The sequence below is a fragment of the Octopus bimaculoides genome, chromosome 15, assembly GCF_046866305.1.
Source record: "Octopus bimaculoides isolate indiv1 chromosome 15, ASM4686630v1, whole genome shotgun sequence".
NCBI classification, from domain to species: Eukaryota; Metazoa; Mollusca; class Cephalopoda; order Octopoda; family Octopodidae; genus Octopus; species Octopus bimaculoides.
The window spans coordinates 27,323,415-27,340,211 of record NC_142942.1 but is presented as its reverse complement, the minus strand read 5'-3'; the positions used below and the strand labels follow the sequence as shown (position 1 = coordinate 27,340,211).

General features: G+C 37.1%; 1 protein-coding gene across 8 annotated transcripts in view; it reads left to right on the top strand.

Moving 5' to 3' along the window:
* The window catches only part of LOC106868939 (myotubularin-related protein 10-B), a 190,685-nt gene that overhangs the window by 102,807 nt on the left and 71,081 nt on the right, over nt 1-16,797 (top strand). For all 8 annotated transcript variants that reach the window (XM_089363636.1, XM_089363635.1, XM_089363632.1 and 5 more), the window contains exon 7: nt 16,188-16,279. In XM_089363636.1, the coding sequence (XP_089219762.1) occupies nt 16,188-16,279 (92 nt within the window). The remainder of the gene's footprint in view (nt 1-16,187; nt 16,280-16,797) is intronic.

Sequence of the window (16,797 nt, the reverse complement as noted above, 5' to 3'; positions counted from 1 at the left end):
TCTTATGTGTCCATAGCATGCACTGTGTACACCTTTTGGAGTTCCTATCTACACCTTTTCTACATATCGAGCAGGGCCATCTTCTGGAAAAAATTTGTGATTTCTCAATTTCCCTCTTTACTAAGACTTTGGTTTTTGCTAAATTTATTCTAAGGCCCTTTGATTCCAGGCCTTGCTTCCACACCTGAAATTTTTTTTCTCGTTTTAGTTGTGATTCAGCTATAAGAACAAGGTCATCAATGTAGAGGAGCTCCCTAGGACAGCCTGTCTTAAATTCTTCTGTTATGGCTTGGAGGATTCTGATAAAGAAGACAGGGATGAGAACTGTTTCTTGGTGAACCCCTACTTGTACACTAAATTCATTGCCAACTTTTACCTTACTAATAGCATCCTGTACATGGCTTGTATGGCTCTCACCAACCACTCATCTATCCTAGCTTCCACATTGACCACCAGATAAGGGAACAGGGAATTTTGTCAAAGGCTTTCTCCATATCAACAAAAGCCAGGTACAGAGGTTTATTTTGGGCCAAATACTTCTGCAGCTGCCTTAGAGGAATATAGCATCTGTGATGCTTCTCCCTGACATAAAACCAAACTGCAACTCATCTAGACTAACTCTCTTCCTAATTAGTTGAACTATGACCCTCTCTGTAACTTACATTACCTGGTCCAGCAATTTGATAGCTTTGTAATTCTTTCTAAAGTGTCACCTTTATCTTTGTAGCAGTTGACTATAATGCTGCTACACCAACCATTGAGTATGACTCCTTCATGGACAACCTGATTAACTATATGGATGACTAAACCATATCCTTCTCTGCCAGTTATTTTAAGCATCTTGGTGATTCCTATTGGGCCAGGGGCTTTCCTTGTCTACATATCCTTCATAGCTATTAACAATTCGGATGGTTGGTTCCTCTCAGGTCCACATTAGGCAGACTCTCCTGCTCCCATATATTCTCTACATTTAGCTGCCTTTTATAATGGCATTCCAAGTCTCTTTCTTTGCAGAGTCACTAACTACAAGTAAACTATCATGCATGCAAACACACTTCTCTCCTAAAACATCATGATTTTCCCTAACATACTATCTTGCAAACTGAAACACCTCAAGCCACTCATCCTCATGCCTTAGAACATTGGCAAATCTCTTCCTTTCTATTTCTCCCCTGGCTAAGTATATCTACCTCCTAGCTGCCCTTCTAGTTACCTGATATAACTCTTTGCTACTGCTATCCTTTTAGTCCTTCAAAGCCTGTATCTTTGCTCTAATGGCTCTGTCAACTACACTGTTCCATCACTCTAGGTCTGGTTGAAACTTTGCACCAGCCACAAATTTGGTTTGTGGCTCTCAGTAAGTTCTTTCGTTGGAGCTTCCAGTTAACCTCTGTGTTACAAGTCTGTAGTTCTTCCTGCTTCTCATTAAATGCTTCGGTTAGGCCGTCTCTAAATCTCTAACTATTCAAATGATCCTTAAGCTTCCAGATCTTCCCAGAAGATTTTATAACTATGTTTTTTGCCTATGAGGAGCCTTGCTCAAGCACCCCACCTTGCTTCTTCAATGCAGCACACACAGACACACTTCCATTCAAACATTTCAACAACCTCATCAGACCTAGCTTTCACTGTGCCTATATTGACAGCACCAACTCTAAGGATATGAAGGGGGAAGAGGGAAGGAAGGAGCATGCAGAAGGGGGATGGCATTCCACATTTGAAAAGAAGGTTTCAACAAGCATTTATGAAGAAACATGTCATAACAGTTTAATCTATTGTCATTCATTTGTGTTGCACTCGCTGCATCTACCTGAAGTGAGTGCTATGCAACCATGGTTAATAGAAGGATGGGTAAATAAAGTTAGCAAAAATAGTTGAGTGCTCTGCAAGCTTTGCTAATACAAAGGTAAATAAAAATAGTTAATTAATTAGTTGATAGGTGCAGAGGATACACACTGCAGCATGTGTGTTGCAGTAATGTGGATGAAAGACTTCTGAGAGGAGGAACAGTTTCCAAGAGAGGTTCTGGAACAGGAGAGAGAGAGAGAGAGCGGTTTCTGGTATAGGTGGTGGGGGTGAGAATAGGTGAGCATATCACACATAAGGAAATGTCTGAACTTGCACATGGGGAGAAGGTAGCAGGCAGAGGAACAATTTTGGAGAACAATGCATGTCTAAAAGGGTTTATATATAAGGCAGCAACAGAAAGAAGGAGGAGGAGGGAAGTGTTTGACCACCAGAAGTGACTGCTATGTTTGCTGGCTCAGAAATAGCATTAAGAGATAAATACCAAAAACAGCTATGCTAACTTCCAGAGTAGAGGCAGTAATTCTTATAAGAACAGTAAAGATGAAATGGGTAAACTGGGCATTAGAGGCAAAAATTATGATGGGGAAAACTAAATATATTTTGCATAGATACAGTAATGAAATAATGAGGAATAAATTATTAAAGGCAAAATTATGATTATGGCTAGTTTGATTAAATTAAATTAATTTAAACATCTAAACTACTACTGGGTGTGCTAAATGAGTGATGAAATTACAATTATGATAAGTTAGATTCAATTAAATTTAGCATAGTTTTCAAATCTCTGTGTGATAACAGCATTTTCTTTCTTAAGAGTATAAAGTTTTGTGTATTGTAAGAATCTGGTAACTACCAAAAGAAATTGAAGATGCTATTAGATGTGGTTATTTATTGCATATATATATATATATATATATATATATATATATTTGAAAGAATGAGAAGAGATGGCTTTTTTGAGGGGATAATTTTTATTTTAATCTTAATGATAATGTTTTACAGTGAGTTACTCTGATATGAGTTTCAAGCTTCACTTAGCTATTTTCAAACTGAAAACTATGTTTTACTGGTTATAGCAAAAGATTTTTGCTTACAAGTATACATACAAAAAATTATACACAGAAAAGAGAAAAGAATATAAAAAAAGACTGAAATAAAGTAATAAATAAAGATATATATATGCATGTATGTATATATATATATATATATATATATATATATATATATATATATATATATATATATAATCATTCAACTACGGTAGTAGTTGAATAATATTCTTAACGTAGATTCTCTGTTGTAGTTGGCGTCTTCCAAGTAGTCTCACTAATTCAGTTTTAATTGAAATCAAATGTTGTTTTTTAACCCTTTCGTTACTATATTTCTGACCAAAATACACCCCTCATGAGTTTCAATTAAATTCTAAAATAATCATGAATTTAGACTAGTCTCATTAAACACCTGTAACTTTTTTATTTATCAACATATTAATGTGATATTTGGAACATAATTAAAGAAAGGGTTCTTAATCAATTCTATTGCATAATTTTTGTCTCAAAGTTCTCCACGTACTGGAGGGGGTGGGGGTACTGCTAGTGTCTCTCACATGTAAATATAGGTTCAGCTTCACAAATCGTACTCGTTCATAATACTGGAAATATATTCATCGCCAAAAGGTTCCTGATCGCTCCAGTAATTTGTTATTCTGGGTAACTGTCTAATACCCATAATAATATTTATGGCAAAAAATGCCCGTATTTCATCTATAGTTGCAGGAAACCGCAAGCTATCTTTTTTTTTCCGGTTTGTTTACATTCTTCGTAACGGTTTGTTTCCGCAGTAATCATTTCAAACAAGCATGAAAAAGAAGTCTAATTGTTTCGCTTCCTGAGAAAGACTATGGGTAGACCCTGTTTCCTCAGAAAAATTGTTAATAAAAACGTTTTTTAAAATGTTTACTCCATTCTGGTGTAAAATCATCCTCGCTGTCACCGTCGCCTCTTTCAGAATCGCTGATTTCAGTTTCGGATACAGAAATATCCGATTTATTATCGTTCACCATGTGCTTTTGTAGCTCATTCATTCTTTTCTTCGATATCTCCATATCTTCTGTTGAAAAACCTTCAAATTCGGAATCACTGCTTGATAGCATGAAACTCCTCTCCATCTTCAAAGTTGAAAAAAATCAACGCCGCAAAAAATGTGGAAAAAAATCTTCCAAAATTCACTGAGTTCAAATATCACGCCAAACAATGTTGGAGACAATAACTCAACTGTTTGCAAAGTAAAATCAGGTGTTTTAACGAATGTATTAACGAGATTTGGGTTCAAATATACATTTAAATAACAATGGGTACGCCCGGCCGGGTTAGTCTTATGAACCAAAAATGTTTTCGGCCGGCTACGGCCGGGTTAGTAACGAAGGGGTAAATTATGTTTCACTAGTGATAAGCTACATTTAGACGTAAAATACTTGAAATCTGATGCAGTAGAACAAAAGAAAAAAATGAATGGACCAAACTGGTTGACTGACGGGTAATAACGCCTGACATTGACACTTTGAATCTGCACTAGTGTTCAAATTTCGATTAAGAATTATTATATTGATATTAATATGAAAGAGAAATGTTCAAGGAATATATTGATAAAGGTTTCGTAAAATTTCATTCATTAGAAAAAAAGGTATTTAATTTTAATTCTCAAATTTTTATCAATTTTTGTGTGATATTAAAGGTTCACTACTCATATATGAAACTAAACTATTAGGTGCGCACACAACAAAAGATAAAAGACTGCACAAATCGATACAAAGAGTTCTAGTCTACATTTTTTATAAAAAATGAAATTTTTTTTTCTTAATTTTTTGTAGTATGGCTTTTAAAGTCCATTTTTGAATAAATTATTTTAATAATAAGATTATTTGATTATAAAGTAGGGCTGTTCCAAAAATGCAAATGACAAAAATTCAAATATCTTAACAGTCAATTTTCACTATCTTTAAATTTTCAAACATGGAGTTAATTATTTGCATGCTAAAAATAACTTTATTTATAATTTATTTATTAATTTTATAGTAAATATAAAATGTTTAAAATTTTTATTACCTTCACAGTGTTCACTGTTTTACAAAATCAGACAAGTAAACTGGACAAAATAGAGAACACAATTGAAAAAAATTAAAAAGAAAAAAAAATAAAGAAAAAAGAGAAAAACAAAACAATTCACCACCTTGGGTTGAAAAGTTGGGGGCGCTGGGAAGCCTTTCTAATGGCTATTGAGACATGCCAGTACGCTTGCAGTGTTGCCATGGGTGATGGCGAGGTTGATGTGCTGAAACAGCCAAGCGCCCTCATGAGCCTCACTAGTTACCTCTGCAAAGTGAGTTGCCAATGAAGACAGGAATCTCACAGTAAGTAGTCTGACCCCACCAAACGTCTCAAATGCCACAGGATGGAAAATGTAGTTCGCCATCAGATCGCAGTATTTCAGGATTTGGTTCTACTCGGCCTAAGAAACTGTGGATTTCACCCTGACCGCAGCATCCAGGAAGTGAGAAGAAGCAAAAGAGTTGCTAACTGTGACTTCCCAGACAAGGCATCTGCCTTGCAACCAGGGGCACAGGATGAGGCCATCAGGCCTCTTCCCATGTCTGGACAATCCAGATGGTTCTAAGATGAAGGGGATGTTTGCCTGGGCCAAACTCCTCTTGAATATCAGGTTCAACTCTCTATGACACGTGAAGCGACCAGCATTCAGGCGGCATTCAGAGTAAATGGCAGACTGTATGACGCATGTGTACGAACAGCCATGCTACATGGCAGTGAAACATGGGCCGTGACTGCTGAGGACATGCGTAAGCTCGAAAGGAATGAAGCCAGTATGCTCCGATGAATGTGTAATGTCAGTGTGCATACTCGACAGAGTGTAAGTACCTTGAGAGATAAGTTGAACCTAAGAAGCATCAGTTGTGGTGTGCAAGAGAGACGATTGCGCTGGTATGGTCATGTGGCAAAAACAGATGAGGATAGCTGTGTGAAAAAGTGCCACACCCTAGCAGTGGAGGGAACCTGTGGAAGAGGCAGGCCCAGGAAGATCTGGTATGAAGTGGTGAAGCACGACCTCCGAACATTAGGCCTCACCGAGGCAATGACTTTTGACCGAGACCTTTGGAAATATACTGTGCGTGAGAAGACCCGGCAAGCCAAGTGAGACCAAAATCCAAGGCCTCTGCCAGGGATGTAGCCAGCCCACTTATGCGTACTTTTCCTCCATTGGACACTAAACTCCGCTTGCGAAGACCTGTTGAGGCAAGTAAAATCGAAATCGAACTAAATTCGATGACTGGCACCCATGCGAACGTCTCCTCCATTGGACACTAAATTCTGCTTGCGAAGACCTGTTGGGGCAAGTGAATGTGAAATCGTGATGGCACCACCGTTCGAGCGCGATTGTCGCCAAAGTCGCCTTCCTGGCACTTGTGCCGCAACTTTACGTTACTGGCACATGAAAAGTCATTTGAGTGAGATCGTTGCCAGTGCCGCTGGACTGGCTCCTGTGCAGGTGGCATGTAAAATACACCATTTTGAGCGTGGCCGTTGCCAGTACTGCCTGACTGGCCTTCATGTCTGTGGCACATAAAAGCACCAACTACACTCTCGGAGTGGTTGGCATTAGGAAGAGCATCCAGCTGTAGAAACTCTACCAAATCAAATTGGAGCCTGGTGTAGCCATCTCGTTCACCAGCCCTCAGTCAAATCGTCCAGCCCATGCTAGCATGGAAAGCAGATGCTAAACGATGATGATATATATACATATACACACACTCACGCATACACACACATACGCATATATACTCATACAGACACACCATTGATGATTGCTAGCCACTAAACCTTTTTTATTTTCTCTCTCTCTGCTTATTTCTGTGTTCCTTTCTGTTGAAGTGTAAAAGACTTTCTCACTTCCCGAGTGTTAAACTAATACATCTGTTTGTTGTTTACGCACCTGTCTTCATCTTTTGTTTTGCTTTTTTGTAAATTCCAACTATATATATATATATATATATATATATATATATATATATACCAGAGTAAGCACATAAATGCAAAGCAAGGTGGAAAACATACTGCTTCACCATTTCTATCTGTCTCTCTCTCCCTTTCTCTTTTTCTCTTTCTTGTTGCTCAGACGTTGCCATCTTCCATCTTTCTTTCCCTCACGTGATCATCTTTCTTTTCCTTCCAGATTGTCATAAGGACTGGACATATTCTACCTCTCTCTTCTATCTTTTCTCTTTTCAAAGAAAATATTTCTCCAGCATTCACAATTTTACCCTTGTTCTGGTCTAATGACCCTCCATGTTTGTTTTCATTCAGTTTCCTTGTATGTCTCCACTGTCCTATTTTTGTTCCTAACTTTGACCTTGTATAAATCCAAAATTTTATTTTGGTACTTATTGGAGCAACTGTCTTCAAGAGACTCATATTGTCATTCAATGCTCGAAATGAGTAGGGTCGTTCTTTATGTTACTTGTTCTGTTTTCCATTTGTTTCTCTCGTTGTTTGCGTATTGAACTCATTTGTTTTCGTATTTCATGTTGTTTACTGTTGGTGACGTCCTGTACCCATACATGCATGTGTATGTATATATATCATTATTATTATTTGATTGAATGCCCCTCACCCATTTCCAAGTAAGTTTATCTTATATATATATACATATATATATATGTAGAGAGAGAGAGAGAGAGTGAGATAGATAGATACATACATATATACATACATACATACATACACACTTGCACGTGTACACACTCACACATACATACATACAAATACCCCTCTGTTAGAAACACAGCTTGCAGTGAACACTTCGAAAAATGTGGGAAAAGAAAATTAAAAATATTCCCTTTCTTCAAACTATGGATAGAAAATGAACTTTTTTGTACGACTAAGGAAGAATGCTTTATTCAAAAATACCAACTGAAACTGAACAAAAAGTTAATACCAAAACCACTGGAACTACCATCCCAAAAATCTACAGAAAGACACCAACCAAGCAGTGCCTGAATAATGAGAATTACATATCAGTATACACACTTTTATGTACTATATAAATGTGTATACATGTGTGTATAGATGTATATATGTATCTCTGTGTGTGCATGCATGTGGGTATGTATTACAAAATATATATATATATAGGAATATATGTGTGCATATATGCGTATATGGTTGTATATATACATATATGCATGTATGTGTGTGTGTTTATATGTGTATGTATGGGTATGTATGCATACATGCACGTACATATGAGTAGGTTAGTACGGTTATGTAGGTGTGTATGCACACATGTAAAGAAATGTGTGTGTGGGTGTGTGTTTGTATATATATATATATATATATATATATATATATATATATATGTACGTATCTTGAGATATGTCTGCGTGTGTATATGTGTGTATGTATATATGCATGTGTACATTTATGTGTGTATGTATATATATGTATACATTTATATATTCGTGTATGGATATATCTGTGTGTGTTTATGCGTGTATATATATATGTATATATGTGCAGGCCCAGTTGTGTATGTATGTGTAGGTATGTATGTGTATATATGTGTGAGTGTGTGTATGTGTATGTGTATATATATATATATATATATATATATATATATATATATAAAACCTTCCCAGGCGAAGAATGTACCCCACAACATAGACTAGTAGTTAGTGACTTCAGAATCAGGGCTATAAGTGGTTGCCTAGAAGGCAGCCAACTCGGAGGAGAAGGGTCTGGAAGCTCAAAGATCCTGCGAATGGACAGAGATTTAGAGACGTATTACTCGAAGCCTTTGACGAAATAGAGGGGGATGTAGCTTCACACAATGTAGAAGACAACTGGACATTTCTACGGGACAACCTGCTGAGGGCCACTGACCAGATCTGTGGATGGTGCAAAGTCCCCTCTTGACCGAAAATAACATGGTGGTGGAACAATATTGTCGACAGGGCAATTAGGGAAAAGAAACAGGCTTGGAAGGACTGGAAGAATGGTGGTAGCAGGGAATTGTATCAGACTGCCAGAAGGGAAGCTAAGAGACAGGTGTATTTCGCCAGAGGGGAGGCAGATAAGAAAAAAAAGTTTGCCAATGTTCTGCACCGTCAGGACCAAAGACTTGAGGTATTTCGTGTTGTAAGACAGTGTGTGAGAGAGAATCGTGATGTCGTGGGAGAGAAATGTGTTCGCATGGATGATGGTACGCTTGCACTAAACGAGGCTGCAAAGAAAGAGGTTTGGAGACACCACTACGAAAGGTTGCTCAATAAAGAGAATGAATGGGAGAAAGAGAGTCTGCCAAATGTCGACCCAACTGAGGGACCAGCTATCCGAGTTGACAGTACCATGGTAGATAAAGCAATTATGAGTATGAAGACAGGGAAAGCCCCCGGCCCATCAGGAATCACTGCAGAGATGCTCAAAATATCTGGCAGTGTCGGCTACAGCCTAGTCACCCATATTGTTAACCAGGTGATACACGAAGGAGTCGTACCCAATGACAGGTGTAGCAGCACCATAGTCAACTGCTACAAAGGTAAAGGTGACGCTTTAGATACAAATAATTACAGAGGTATCATGTTGTTAGATCAGGTAATGATGGTCACGGAGAGGGTCATAGCCCAACTACTTAGGTAGCGGGTCAGTTTAGATGAGATGCAGTTTGGGTTCGTGCCTGGGAAAAGCACCACTGATGCTATATTTCTGGTAAGACAGCTGCAGGAGTAATACCTAGCCAAGGATAAACCTCTGTACATAGCTTTCGTTGACATGGAGAAAGCCATTGACAGGGTCCCCCGATCCCTCATCTGGTGGTCAATGAGGAAACTAGGGATAGAAGAATGGTTAGTGAGAGTTGTGCGAGCCATGTACAGAGATGCTGTCAGTAAGGTGAGGGTTGGCAATGAGTACAGTGAAAAATTCCGGGTAGAGGTAGGGGTCAACTAAGGTTCTGTCCTCATCCCCCTCCTATTTATCATAGTCCTCCAGGCTATAACAGATTAACTCAAGACAGGATGCCCCTGGGAGCTCCTCTACGCTGATGACCTTGCACTAATTGCTGAGTCATTATCAGAACTAGAAGGGAAGTTTCAGGTGTGGAAGCAAGGACTAGAATCGAAGGGCCTTAGAATCAACCTAGCTAAAACCAAAGTCCTAATAAGTAGGAAGGTAGAAAAATCACAAACACCTTCAGGTAGATGGCCCTGCTCGATCTGTAGAAAAGGCGTATGTAGAAACTCTATAAGATGCACCCAGTGCAAGCTATGGACACATAAGAGGTGCAGCAATATCAAAGGAAGGTTAACTAGGAAGTTAGTTTTTGTCTGTAGCAGATGTTCAGGAGCTATAAACACTGTAAATGTGCAGAAAACAACTTCTGCTACATTCCAGGGAGAAAAACTAGAAGTAGTTGATAGCTTTCGATATCTAGGTGACCAAGTTAGTAGTGGGGGAGGGTGCACTGAAAGTGTAGCTGCTAGAATAAGAATAGCCTGGGCAAAGTTCAGAGAGCTCTTACCTCTGCTGGTGACAAAGGGTCTATCTCTCAGAGTAAAAGGCAGACTGTATGATGCATGTGTACAAAAAGCCATGCTTCATGGCAGTGAAACATGGGCCGTGACTGCTGAAGACATGCGTAGGCTCGCAAGGAATGAAGCCAGTATGCTCCGATGAATGTGTAATATCAGTGTGCATACTCGACAGAGTGTAAGTACCTTGAGAGATAAGTTGAACCTAAGAAGCATCAGTTGTAGTGTGCAAGAGAGACGATTGCGTTGGTATGGTCATGTGGCGAGAATGGACGAGGATAGTTGTGTGAAAAAGTGCCACACCCTAGCAGTGGAGGGAACCTGTGGAAGAGGTAGGCCCATGAAGATCTAGGATGAGGTGGTGGGCAAGACCTTCAAACATTGGGCCTCAACGAGGCGATAACTTCTGACCGAGACCTATGGAAATATGCTGTGCATGAGAAGACCTGGCAAGCCAAGTGAGACCTAAATCCAAGGCTTCTGCCAGGGGTGTAGCCAGCCCACTTATGCGTACCTTTCCTTCATCGGACACTAAACTCCGCTTGCGAAGACCTGTTGAGGCAATTGAAATCGAAGTCGAACTAAATTTGACAACTGGCACCCATACCAACGTCGTCTCCTTCATTGGACACAAAACTCAGCTTGCAAAGACCTGTTGGGGCAAGCGAAATCATGATGGCACCTGTGCCCAGCGTCGCCCTTCTGGCACTTGTGCCCGCAGCATGTGTAAGGACTTTCGAGCGAGATCGTTGCCAGTGCCCTTGGACTGGCTCTTGTGCGGGTGGCACATAATATACAACATTTTGAGCGTGGCCGTTGCCAGTACCGCCTGACTGGCCTTTGTGCCAGTGACACGTAAAAGCGCCCACTACACTCTCGGAGTGGTTGGCGTTAGGAAGGGCATCCAGCTGTAGAAACTCTGCCAAATCAGATTGGAGGCTGATGTAGCCATCGGGTTTCACCAGTCCTCAGTCAAATCGTCCAACCCATGCTAGCATGGAAAGCGGACGTTAAACGATGATGATGATGTATATGTGTATGTATGTATGTATGTGTGTGTATGTATGCATATATATGTATATATGTGTGTGTGTATGTATATATATATATATATATATATATATATATATAATAATATTATTAGGGACAAAATCCAAAATTACAGGTAAAAAACTCAATTAAAATCAATTTATAAAAAATTAAAATTAATACGGAAAAATTTGGATAAGTACTGTTTTCACTTTGCTAAAGATTTTCTACTATTTGAAAATAATATGTATTCTTGTTTTTATACTATTCATTTGTTTCTTTATAGATTATTTTAATAGATAACTTATTTAACACTATATTATTTAGAAGTTATAGTTTCATTTCAACATAATATTAGAACTTCGATTGGAATAGTGTTGATATATTTTCGATTATTTTTGATTAATATTATTTGATTAATTATTAATCTTTATAGTTTATAATATCGTTAAAGTTTTTTTAAAAATCAAAACTTTGTATATATATATAAAGTTTAACCTTTTATTCTTAATAATTTTTTCTTTCCTAATTTTTTCATTAATAATTTTTTCCATTCATAATTTTTTCATTCATATTTTTTATTATTACGTTTGTAGAAATAAATAATCTTGTATTTTTCTATTATTCAATTGATCTTTAATCATAATTAAATAAACGTCTTTAGCTTTAAATAGTATAGCTTTAACTATTACACCGGTTAAATATGTACTAATTTTATCTTCATTATTATTTTAAACTTAAACTTTGTTCAACTTGTATTTAAAACAATGATAATTTAAAATAATGATAATTTAAAAGAATGATAATTTAGGTAAGATGTTTTTTGTATATAATATACATGTTATTATTATGGATGAAGGGATGATTATTGAATGGTTATTATTTTGATATTATGATATTTTTAAAATAATTTTTCTATCTTTATATAATAAGTATTTCATATTAATTCATTTGGTACTTATTGTTGGTTGAGATATATATCTAATTATTGTTCTAATTACGATCTGACGAGTAGCTATATTTTTGAATAGAACTTATTTTCGATAATTTCAATTGATTTTAATCGATTTAAATTTCTTTTCTATTTGAAAATTGGTTATGAAACACGTGTAATCTTTTTATTATATTTATCTTATGATATTTACTTTACTTTATATTATACTCATTTATTGTGCTTTTAATATTAATTTTTCTATATGTGATAGTGGATTTTCATCGATGAGTTCTTGAAAATTGGTTATTTTCCCTAAAACTATATATATATATATATATATATATATATATATATATATACGATCCCACCTTTGAGAACTGAATAGGTGACCTCACCACACAGGTCAACATTTGACAAGAACACAGTACTGACCATTCCTAAATTTTCCATTTGGTTATTCTTGATAGACTTAAATCTTCCCCTACTGTTCTTAATTACTATTAATTTTTTTAAAAATTTTATCTTTATATACTTATTTTTTTTCTTGATTTCATTTACTTTTTCTCTTCTTCTCCTCCCACTTCTTCGCCTTCTTTCTTTCTTCCTTTTGTTACTGTGGTGCTTCTTCTTCTTCACACATGCTTTTGTATTCTTTATATATACACACACATGCATAAATGGGTACAGGACGTCACCAATGGTGCAAATAACATGAAATACAAAATGGAAAACAGGACAAATTAACACAGAAAGGACCTTTCATTAGTTGTCAGCTGTCTATCTACTCATTTCGAGCATTCAATATATATTACTTTTGTTTTTATTTTTTTAATATTTTTTATTTGTTTATATTTTAAAAAATATATTGAAAAATTTTTCTCTTTTCTGTGTATATTTTTTTGTATGTATACTTGTAAGAAAAAATCTTTTGCTATTTAAGCAACCAGTAAAACATACATTTTTCAGTTTGAAAACGGCTACCTGATGCTTGAAACTCATATCAGAGTAACTCATTGTAAACATTATCATTAAGATAAAAATAAAAATTATCCCCTCAAAAAAGCCATCTCTACTCATTCTTTCAAATATATATAATACTGTACGAGGTGATGCTTGTGAGAGTGCTTGGCTATTCTGTCTTAGCCTCTACATCACCTGTGTTGATACTGCAAATGCGTTAGCTTGCAGGTTTAGTTGAAACTTGTTGTGTGCAACCAATTAAGACTTGGAGTTGAATTGACTTTTTCTTTGCCTTTTCCCCTTTCTTTTTCTTTTTTCTTTCTTTCTTCACTCAAGTTTCTGTTTTCTTCAGTTTTGGATTTGGATTTTAATGTGGTTTTGTATTATATATCTATCATATACATACATGTTATATTCCAATAAACTGCTACTATATATATATATATATATATATATATATATATATATATATATATATATATATATATATATATATATATACACATACACACACACACACACACACACACACACACACACCCATCATCATCATTTAATGTCAGCCCTCCAAGCTGGCATGAGTTGGATAGTTTGACAGGAGCTGGCCAAGTAGAAGACTACACAAAGCTGCTGTGTCTGTTTTGGCATGGTCTTTATGGGTGGATGCCCTTCCTAATACCAACCACCCTGCAGAGTGGACTGAGTGCTTTTAATGTGGCACCAGCACAGGCAAGGTAAGTTTTGGCATTATTTTTACAGTTGGATACTCTTCCAAATGTCAACCATATATAAGAGACTTGAAGTGTTAAAGACAGGTGAGAGAAAATTGTGATGTCATAGGAGAGAAATGTGTCTGCATGAATGATGGTTCACTTACATTTAATGATTCTGCAAAGAAAGAGGCTTGGAAATGCCATTATGAAAGGCTGCTAAATGTGGAGAATGAATGGGAGAAGGAGAGTCTACCAAATGTTGAACCAACTGAGGGACCAGGTATTTGAATCGACAGTAGGTTGGTAGATAAAGCAATTAAAGATATGAAGATGGAGAAAGCCCACAGCCCATCAGGAATCAGTGCTGAGATGCTTAAAATATCCGGCAGAGTAGGATATGGCCTAGTCACCTGTATAATTAATCAGGTTGTCTATGAGGGAGTCATACCCAACAATTGGTGTAGCAGCATTATAGTCAACTGCTACAAAAGGCAAAGGAGATGCCTTAGACAGAAATAATTATTGAGGCATCAGATTGCTGGATCACTTGATGGAAGTTACAGAAAGGGTCATAGCTCAATTAATTAGGAAGAGAGTCTAGATGAGATGCAGTTTGGATTTGTGTGAGACAACTGCAGGAGAAATATTTAGCAGGAGAAATATTTAGCCAAAAAATAAACCTCTATACTTGGATTTTGTCATCATGGAGAAAGCCTTTGACAGAGTCCCTTGTTCCTTTATCTGATGATCAATGTGAAAGCTAGGTATAGATGTGTGGTTAGTGAGTGCGGTACATTCTATGTACAGAGATGCTGCCAGTAAGGTGAAGGTCGGCAATGAGTATAACAATGAATTCAGTGTTCGGGTAGGAGTCCACCAAGGCTCAGCTCTCAGCCGCACCTGTTTATCTTAGTCCGCCAAGCCTTAACAGAGGAATTCAAGTCCAGCTGTCCCTGGAAGCTCCTCTATGCTGATAACCTTGTTCTTATAGCCAAATCACTACCTGACCTAGAGACGAAATTTCAGATGTGGAAGCAAGGTCTGGAATCTAAGTAGGAAAACAGACAAATCACAAATCCCTTCTGGGAGATGATTCTCCTCAATATGTAAGAAGGGTGTAGATAGAAACTCTATACACTGTACCCAGTGCAAGCTTTGGACACGTAAGAGGTGCAGCAGTATCAAAGGAAGGTTGACAGAGAATATTGTCTTTGTATGTGGCAAATGTGCAGGTACAATGAGCACTAAAAAAATATGCAGACAATAGGCTCCCTCAAATGCTCAGATGGATCATTAGAAGTAGTAGATAGCTTCTGTTACCTATGAGATGAAGTTAGCAGTGGGGGAGGGAGTTCTAAAAGTGTAGTTGCTAGGATAAGAACAGGCTGGGCAAAGTTCAGAGAGCTACTACATTTGTTGATAACTAAGGGCCCCTCCCTCAGAGTGAAAAGCAGATTGTATGATGCCTATATACAAGCAGCTATGTTATATGGCAATGAAACATGTGCTTTGGCTACAGAGGAAATGTGAAGGCTTGAAAGAAATGAAGCTAGTATGTTCCACTGAATGGGTTATATCAGTGTGCATGCACAAGAGAGTGTAAATGATATAAGAGGCATCAGATGTGTGCAAGAGAGAAGACTGTGCTGGTTTGGTCATGTGATGTGTATGGATGAGGACAGCTGTATGAAGTGGTGAGCTTTAATTGTGGAGGGTACCTGTGGAAGGGAAAAATCAGGAAGACATGGTAGGAAGTGGGGAAAAAGGATATTCAGATGTTGGGTCTCACTGAGGAAATGACGGGACAGGGAGATGTGTCGATTTGCTGTATTTGATAAGACATGTCAAGCTAAGTAAAATTGTCCTTTCAAGTGCCGGTGCCACTTAAAAAGCATCTGTGCTGGTGGCACATAAAGAGCACCCAGTGGTTGGCATTAGGAAGAGCATCCAGCTGTAGAAACCATGCCACAACAGACAGTTGGAGTCTGAACAGCTCCCTGCTAGCCATCTCCATATCAAACCATTTCACCCATGCCAGTATGGAAAGCAGGCATAAAACATTGATGATGATATATATAGTGTTGCATCACTTTGAAAAGATTCACAGGGTTTCTTTGTAATTATTTTGTTTTTTACCTGCTTATAGAGCTGGAGTTATTCATCATCTTTTGGTACGACATTAGCTCGTATGTCTTGTCTGAAAACTGGAATGAATACTTTGATTGAAAAGGAAACCTTGTGAGTAAATTAATATTGAGTTTGTATGATTAAAAATCTATCGTAATTTAATAATTCATTTGGAAGTTACTTGCTATAATCATTCAGACTTCTCAACTTTTCTTTTATCTCTTACAACTTATGCATATGGTACTCAAGATCCTATACACAATTCATACTACAAATATAGACTTGGATAGGTTTATTTTTATAAACTCCATTTTGTAATAGATTTACCCTATCAACTGTTTCTTTGTTATCTCTTCTTTGTCTACTGATCTTTAGATCTTAACAGATATTTGAAGTTGAATCATTTCCCTTTTCAACATGAGCAGCCAAAATATTGACCGTGATATCGTGGCACATGAATACATGCATCTCATTATTGGCCACCAAATGTCCTTGTTTATAAATTGCCTAGTAGCTACATTTCATATCAGTTGCATCTTGTATGATCACAAGAAGTAAATGTGTTCACATGAATTTTCCCATGATTTTGTGAATCTAAATCACCACCAATGACACAGAAAGTTTTAAGC